General features: G+C 28.8%; 1 protein-coding gene across 1 annotated transcript; it reads right to left on the bottom strand.

The window, feature by feature from the left end:
- Positions 1–451: 451 nt before the first annotated feature.
- LOC107927495 (transcription factor bHLH62) lies at positions 452–2,948 on the bottom strand. Its single transcript, XM_016858575.2, has 6 exons — positions 1,655–2,948; positions 1,492–1,557; positions 1,353–1,421; positions 1,197–1,268; positions 859–1,111; positions 452–774 (listed from the first exon to the last, which is right to left on the bottom strand). Exons 1-6 carry the CDS (start codon positions 2,480–2,482, stop codon positions 737–739), a joined length of 1,326 nt encoding a protein of 441 aa, XP_016714064.1. The 5' UTR covers positions 2,483–2,948; the 3' UTR covers positions 452–736.
- Positions 2,949–9,118: the final 6,170 nt, after the last annotated feature.

Genomic DNA, 9,118 nt, shown 5'->3' with positions numbered 1-9,118 from the left:
GTCTTTTTCTTTTCAACTGTAGTTTTTGTTTGGTTGCCAAGAAAAATTATAAAGAAAATGGATAAATTCATGGGACACAACTGTTTTGCCTTTTTATCATATTATTCTTCTAATAAAACCCAAATCTGCGGATGGATATTAGCCTAAATTATAGGCACTAATCAAAGACATTAAGTTATACATAGAAGCAGAATTTTCTAATGGTTTAATATACTATTTGATACTTGAGTTTGGTTTTAATGTTCAATTTAGTCCCTGAGTTCCTTAAATTTGATAATTGAATTTTTCCTTATTCGATTTGATACCTAGACTTTATTTTTTACTAAAATACATGTGTCAATGAATTTGTTTAATTTAATAATAAATTAAACAATAAAGCCAAATTCAAAGACCAAATTGAATATTGAAGTAAAATTCAGATACCAAATAGTATATTAATCCATTTTCTAAATGAACTGAAAAGAGTTTTCATTAATTTCTCAAATTTTAAGGCCAAATTACATATTGGTTGAAACAGAAGTATACATAAAAATTCATCTCTTCTCTCAACCCCTCCTCACAAAAGACAAGCTAAAAAGCTTTTAAAAAAACTGTGGAATATGGACCACTTCATTGTAATTAGTCCTAAAATATTACAAATCAGGATTTTGTTGTAAAAATTCTCTAAAGAATTGGGTTTTGAATCCTTCCTATTTACAAAACCATCTCTGAATCAGGTGTTGTTTAATGGTGGTTTTTATAGCTCAATTTTCACTTGGCCTGGAGCTATTGAACCTGCACCGAACAAAAAAGGGATCAATCGATTATGTTATTCCAACTCGAATTCGGGTATAGTTCGGATGTTGTATTATGCTTTACCTTGATAGCATTGTGCTTGATTCTGTCCAAACCCCATTTGAACAATGCTCTGTAAATCATCCTCCCAAATTGATCCAACTTGTGGATTACCATCAATGAAACCATTAACTTGAGGCAACTGAAAGCCTTGTTGAGAAGTAGTATTGGCTATGCCATTGTTGAGAGCTAGTCCTTGCTGTGGTTGATACCCGAAAGAGAACGTCGGTTCCATTGAATAGACGGCGTGCGCCAGCAATCCACGAGATTGGAACATCTGCATAACACAAAGAATGCAAAGATTAAAAAAAATTCAGATGAGTTTGGCATAAATGGAGAGACCAAATTGATTAAAAACTTACATCTTTTGATAAAAGTGTTTCCATGTTAACATCCATCCTTGGATTCACAGTAGCCAACTTCATAGATAGGAACTGCAGGTAATAAAATCGTTTAATCAGAATCAAAATCCGACATTAAAATTCGAGAAAACGCTTAGCTCCGGCGACCAAACTTACCTCGACCTGGCGTTGCAATGACTGCACATAGTTGATGATTTCATCTAACATAACTGCTTTACCAGTCACCTGCAACAAACATCGTTTTATCAGACATGAATGTTTTAAGAGTAACACAAGTCTCAATTATGCTTTTTACCTTATTGCAACCAGGAACAAGATCCTGTAGGAACTTCATCCTTTCACTTATTTTCTCTCTTCTAACCTGGTCAATTACAATATATAATAAAGATCATTAGATGAATATAAACATCAAAAGAACATGCAAAACATTGGTTTCAATTTCTAGAGGTTTTTCATACTCTTTCAGCAAGACTATGACTATCAGTTGCTTGACCCCTTCTTGCCCTAACATGGATATAGTCCTTTGGTGGCTCTGCTGGCTTTGAATCCTCCTTATTTGAAGCTTTAACAGTGCCATTCTGTTTGCTTCTTTTAGCATTGGATTCATCATTATTCTCAGCTGCAACCTTGGCATCAACCGTTGCTGGTGATGGAGTTTCTTTTGCTTTTCCCCTTGGAATTGATTTCCTTTTCTTGGTATTACCACCTGGGAGTTGTTCAGAAACTGAAGATTCTTCCTTAGAAACACCAGATTCTGCATTTTCTGGTGAAGAAGATCTTGAAAGGGTACTGTTGTTAATGGTTTGAGATCCATTAACATGACCTGAAAGCTTAAGTGAATCCCTTAATGGATCATTTAAGCCACCAAAACAAGAAAATCTAGCAGCTCTTTCAGCAAATCCAGGATCAGTTGAAAATGGAGGTGAATTCAATGGCGTACTATAACATGAAACATTAGTACTGTTGGTGATGATATCTTTAGAATTGCATATATTCCCTAATCTTCCAATTAATTCCCGCATCATTACATTTTCACCGGAACCAACATTGGAAGCAGCTGGAGAAGACACCATGGAACTTAATGCTGATTCAAAGGGATCGCTCTGATCCATTGAATTATCCCAATTTGGATTGAAAAAATAGTTCCCAACTTGTTCTGTTCCACAATTCAGCTCATTTGCTGACATTTCTGTCATAAAACCACAAGGGTTCCAAGCTGGTTGTTGTTGTCGTGTTGTTGTTCTGTTCTTCAGCTCTTCAGATATAAAAGCTTTGTCTTTTTCCATGACCAAAAAAAAAACACAAACCCAGATCGATAATCAAAGTGAAAACTGAGAATCAAGAATCAAAAAACAAAACCCAGAATTTTATTAGTAGAATTGAGTGAAAAAGAAAGAGAGTAGTTAAACAATGATAATAATGATGATGCTTTTGTGACTGAATTAAGGGAAAATGAAAGCAAAGCGAAAAGAAGAGATTGTTGGAATTTAGAAAAAGCAAATGCTAAAGCAAAGGCAAAAGAGAAGAAAAAAAGTGAGAGATGAAATGAGAGAAAATGATGAGCAAGCAAGGATAGATAAAGCAAGCAAAGCAAATGCCTGTTTGACCTCTTTTTTTTTTTTTTAAATTTACTTTTTAATTAAATGCTAATATTACGAAAATCTCAGCCTAAAACTGCGTAATAGACGGTGGAAGGAACGGAGGAGGAAAATGACGAGCTTCAAAGTTCAAACTTCAAACCAGCTTTTGAAAGAGGGGCTGCCATTGTGGTTAATTTTTTTATTAATAAAAACATTTACAACAATTGATGTTTATTTTTTAATTGTAGAGTAAATTCTGTATTTTCCTTTAAACAATAAAAACATTATTATCTTAATATATTATCGGTGGAGCAAAATTAGGATGATGTCATTTGTATTGAAGATAGTAAAATAGTAATAAAACTTCTATCCACTTGTTCTGGGTTAAATATTTATTTTTTAGTAAAAAATTTAAAATTTATAATATAATGTAATATTCATATATTTGGAGCTTAGTCTTAGTTGAGTAATATTTTTTCGTGTTGTATTAAGAGAAACACATGATGTATTTATGCACATTCCTACTGTTACTATTACAACTCACAATAGAGCTCACTGTTTTGTCTCGGCCTTTAAGTCGATAGTACTGACATTCCTTGTCCCTAGTGTTGACATTCTTTGAGCCTCCTTCGACTTATCGAACGCTTGCCTAGGGAGCACGTGGTCCTTTCTGACCCTGGGACTAACTTTCCCAACGAATATCATACCCACCAGTCACGAGCTGGGGTCCTCTTTGCAAACATGGCTCTCGACCTCGTCCCTACGATGTTGACGCGAGCTCTCCTCTTGCGACCTCATTCCTGCGAGGCTTACGCCAGCTCCCTCCACGGGCTTCCTGCACGAGCTATCTTTGCTAACATCTTGCATTCCCGTGAGGTCCTCAACTGACTATGTTTGTAGGCGAACACTCTTCTTCCAGGTCGGAGGTTAGATCCTATTGGTCACTTGGACAACCGGTTCCCAAAACCTAACAATCTTCATACTTTTATTTTAAGAAATTTATTTCTTCTACTTTCCAAGTTTAAAAATGTAGTTCTATTTATTAGCATTGTTCAAATTATTTTGTTAAATTCGTTCGTGTAACATTTTGAAATAAAAAAAAAACTTATTTGGTATTCATATAAAAAAATGACATTGTAATGAACATTTATTTAATAGAGAATTTTAATAGTATTAACAATTTTTAAAATTTCGCATCAACATTTTAACTAGAATAAATTATTTAGACTAATTAATAAAATTATAAGATTTGAGGTACTATATTATTTTAAAATTGAAATATAAAGATTAAATCTTAAATTTAAATGAAACATAGCTATCAAAACTGAAATTTAATTATACAATTTTTTTTCAAAAAATATATATTAGTGTAATAGAAGGAAAAAGGAATGGGCAGGTGTCACGTAAGAAAAGCCTTACGCCTTCCTTTTATATATATTAATATAAGTAATTAAGAAACACTTCACATCATCCTAAACTCGTTTGAAAACCTAATTTATTATTTATTATTTTTAAAATTTTAATCTTGTTCAGTACTAGTTAAGGTGATGTTTAAAAATACAATTTATAGATTTTAATATAATAAAATAACGAGTTTAAATATAAATTAAAAATTAAAAAGTTAATTATTATACTTTAATTTATCAGAATTTAATTCGAAAATTTAAAAATTAATTCAGTTTATAGGTAAGCACTTAAACTTGAATTTGTGATTTTTATTAATTTAAATTGGGCTAACTAATTAGTGTTTATAAAGTACAAAAATAAAATTCGATTAAATTAACAAAAATTCTATAAAAGTTTTTTCTCAAAACTTATTGAAAATGAATAAAAATGAATCTCTTTGCGAGAGGGAGTGGTCAATTTTAGTTAGTTTAGTCTCTACTGTATTTTTGTTGTGTTATGACATAAGTATGTTAATTATCAAAGTCATCAGCTAAATTCATTGAGAATTGTCGAACAAAGTAAATTTTGTTAAAATAAGATACTGTTAATATCAAACAAAAGACTAGATTTTGAGATCAAGAGCACGATGATTTAGTCATATAAAACTAATTTTGTGCGACATCAATGCGAAGGAGTCTCTAGAGAGATTTGTCATTAGAGAAGTCTAAAAATGGCAAGGTGGGATGCAATTACTAGTAGTTGATTAAGGTGAATTGCAAGTTTGATTGGAATGGATGCTACCCGAATTTTTTGTAGTAATTTAATCGTAATTTGTAACAGGTGTATTATTTATTTATTTATTAATGAAAATATTTTTAATTTTGATAAATTAAAGTAAAATTTTCAATATTTATAACCTTAAATTCAAGATAAATTTCTTAAAATTATAATTATTAATGAGTACCGTAATGTTTAAACTTACTATAAATATTATTATTAAATAATATTAACAAGTTTTAAAATATCAACAAAACTCATTAAATCATCATTAATCAATATCTGTACATATTAATTAATCAAATATCTTTTTTTTTTGTTGGGCACAAAACACTACAACTGTTTGTGTTAATTATCAATGATTAATGATTAATGCACAAAGGAAAAAAGGTGGGTCAGATTTCTTTTAATATTATATTTAATTTTATTTAACTATTATAATTACAATGTCAGAAAGAGAGAGAGAAAAAATTATTATCTTTTATTTTTCAATTTTTTTTGCTTTAAATAAACTGATGAAGAAGAAGATGTTAAGGACCTCACAATGTGAATTATTTGTGAAAGAGGTGTGCTGTGGAGTGGACTATGGAGGATCCAGGAATTTTCTTTTCCTTTTTGGTTTTAATTAATTAAAAAAAATTTTGAGCCGTAGAAATCCTTGATCCATTCTTATTTTTTAAATATTAATTATATTTTTGGATTTTTATTTAAAATTTTAAGGTGATGAAGTCGACCAAACAAGGCTACAAAAGTTCAATAACTTCATATTTAATTTATTATTATTAATTGCTTTTTGGTCCCCAAATCTTGAGGATTCAACTAACATCATGTACTAAAGTTGCCTAAAGACAAATTAACCCATTGTTTCCCATTCTATTGATTCAGGACCCAGATTTGGGGATAGACCTGCTTGATGACATAAGTTGTGTAAAGTTTAAGAAAAAAAATCAATATAATTGAAGTGCCTTAACACTTCAACTGTGCCATTATTTATGAAAAGAAGAAGATTTTCATTGATGCCTTTTATGATAAGGAAATTGGGTTAAAAAAATTGCATAACAAAAATTATATGAAAATGTAAAAGTATTATGAAGGTTTTTATATTGTAGTTAGATTGTATTTATATAATTTTTGTATATTAGATTAAAGAGCAATCCGGTCCTTTTTATTAAAAATTTCACTCATTTATACTGTTAAAAATTGGCGTGATTGATAAAATAATCAAATAATTACACGTGGTATGCTATTTGTACCTTATGTTGACGTACATGGACAAATTTTTTACAGTAAAATGGATGGAATTTTTAACATAATAATCAATTTACTTCTTGATCTAATGTACTATGATTAATTTGCCTATTTTTTTAGTAGAGGGGAAAAATGCAATCTTAGTATAAGGGCCTCCATGATCTTAGTATAAAGTTTAGATTTTTATTTTTTTAAGCATAGGGTAAGGGAATTTAGAATGTCTTAAAAAATTATTTTTGATAAGGAATTAATAAGAATTAATTTGTTAGTTCAGTACTAAAGCCTTACATTTCCCTTAAGTAGCAGGTTTAAAACCTTTTGTGCACCTTTCTACTAAAATATTTTATTTTCTTATTTTTACCCTATAAAAGTGTTGAATTTTCAAACTAGCCCAGCCTAATATTTTTAAAATTTAATCCTTAATTTAAATTCTAAATCAATTCCTAATCCTATTTCAATTAGGGAAAAATAGTTAAAATTTTCAAATCTAAAATTTTTATCTAGAGAATTTTTTAAGAAGAACTCTCAAAGTTCTTTCTTTTTTCCTCCATTGCCGAACCAATTTTCAATTAATTTCAACCAAAAATTTCAAGGTTTTCAAATTTGTCGCTCTCCTCTTAGTAGATAGTTGATCTCATCATCCAAATTAAGGTTTTTGTGTCTTCAATCAGGTGTGGGATCTAAACTTGAATCATTGTGTATGATTAATCAATTGAAGTATTAGAAAATAAGGTAATCTATAAGTGAACCCCCATAAGTGCGAACCCTTATATAAACTGTTATACCTGCGAACTTTGTTAGGCGAACTGTAGTTGATATGTGAGAGCCCTAGGTGCGAATGCTTACATAAATTGTTATATATGCGAACTCCATTAGGCAAACTATAGCAGATATGTGCGATCCTTCTAGAAGTGTTGTTAGCTATTGACTTGCAAGTATCAAGACTTAGTTAATGGTGAGCGTTCCACTGAATCGAGTGAATTTTTTTAGAGTTAATTGAGTTGACGAGCCCTATTTTATCATCCTAACTCAATTTGAATTTTTTTCGAATTGAGTCGAGTGAAATGAAATTCAAGTCGAGTCGAATCGAATCGAATCAAAGTGAATGAAATTTTTGGAATTAAATTTAAAAATTAAACATGTCAAATCAAAATATTGTTACAATATAACTAATTCCATGTTAGAGCACATAAATTTGAAAACATATATATTTGAAAACTTTTCCAAAGCAAAATAATAATAATAATAATACTTTAGTATGATAAACATAAATCATTAAATAACTTATTTAAGTCCCAAAATTATTATTCTTGAAAATTTTTAATTTTTTAAATTTTTATATAATTTCTAGAATTTTTTTTAGAATTTTATATTTTTTTAAAAAATAAAATTTTGGAATTTTTTTAAATATTTTGATTTTTTTTTGTATTTTTTGTTGAGAGAGACCAATTTGCTCATTTTCAAACTTGACAGAGACCAAAAAAGTATTTACATCAATCTGTTATTCGAATTATTCAAGTTATTCGAATTGTGAAATTCAACGTAATTTGAACTAGAAACTCGAATTACTTATTTGATCCTATTCGAATAATTTGAATAACTCGAAATTCAAAAAAAAATTCGAATCTAATCGAATTTTGTTCACCCCTATACTTAGTTACCAAAACGCTTTGAAAAATATTTTGAACTCCTTACACTTTCGTATTGACTAAAAAACATTCAGAACATTATGAAACATATATAAAACTTGTTTCTAAGTTTTTGCGAGTCTTGAAAATATTTGATGAAGTTTTTAACTATATTTTCACTAAATGACTTAAGAAATATAATACAGAAAATTCATCTTAATTGTTATTATATCAAAAGTTTAGAATATAAAATCTAACAATTTATTGTATCGAGAAAAGTTTCGAAACTTTGGTGATAAACATCTCTGCTTTAGATGATGAAAATTCAACCAGATCACTGTAGCTAAAAGTTCACTACCCATATAATCTTTAAGTAGAATGAGAATGTACTTCAACACATTTTAACCTATATTTTTTTTATTGATAACAATATTAATACGAATTAAATTAAAACTCAATTAATAATTTTATCTTGAAATTAATTTTTCTCGAAATTCATAAGTTTTTAGGTCATAGAAGAAATTATCTAATAATTTTTTTTGATATAATTCTTAAATTTATTTATCATCTCTAATCAAAAAATTAAACATTATCATCTCACCCTTGAAAACATAAAAATCTATTCTTCATTATCCCGAATGTCATTGACACCGTCCTTGAGAATGATTATGTCGATAACCCCAAATAATGCATTACCTTCAAATGATAAGCATCATGCGCAAATCCAAATATATTTGATTCATTGCTTAAGTTTGAAGTAGGGAGGACAATAAATAGGGAAAATATTACTTATTGCTTTTCATTTAGTCTATTTTACATATATAATTATTGTAAATTAATCAAAATAATTCATGCAGTCAGATACCAAATTTTACATTTAAAATTATTTTTTAAATTAAATAATGGGAATAAAGGATTTTCTATAAATAGATCTTCATCTCTTTGAAATGAACTCGTGGCTGAAAGATTACTCACTATTCAGCGAGATTTACATAACAAATATAAATATATGTTCATCTAACTATAATGTAAAATTAAGCTAGTACATAGCATAACGAACCAATAATTTGATTAAATTGGAAAATCACAAAATCCAAACATGACGAAAAGTTATTTTATACCCTTCTCACCATATTATTTATGGTCCATTTCTAATTATTTAATGACATTTCAATAATTTTTCTCATATCTTTGATACACAATTTTAATAAATTTTTTATATTAAATCTTGAGCCTTAAAACATGAATTTTGAATTCTGAACCTCAAATCCTATTTAAGATTTTAAGTTCAGGTTTAAGATTC

The sequence above is a fragment of the Gossypium hirsutum genome, chromosome A02, assembly GCF_007990345.1.
Source record: "Gossypium hirsutum isolate 1008001.06 chromosome A02, Gossypium_hirsutum_v2.1, whole genome shotgun sequence".
Classification (NCBI taxonomy): Eukaryota; Viridiplantae; Streptophyta; class Magnoliopsida; order Malvales; family Malvaceae; genus Gossypium; species Gossypium hirsutum.
The sequence above is the reverse complement of the archived record's forward strand: the minus strand, read 5'-3'. Positions and strand labels throughout refer to the sequence as shown.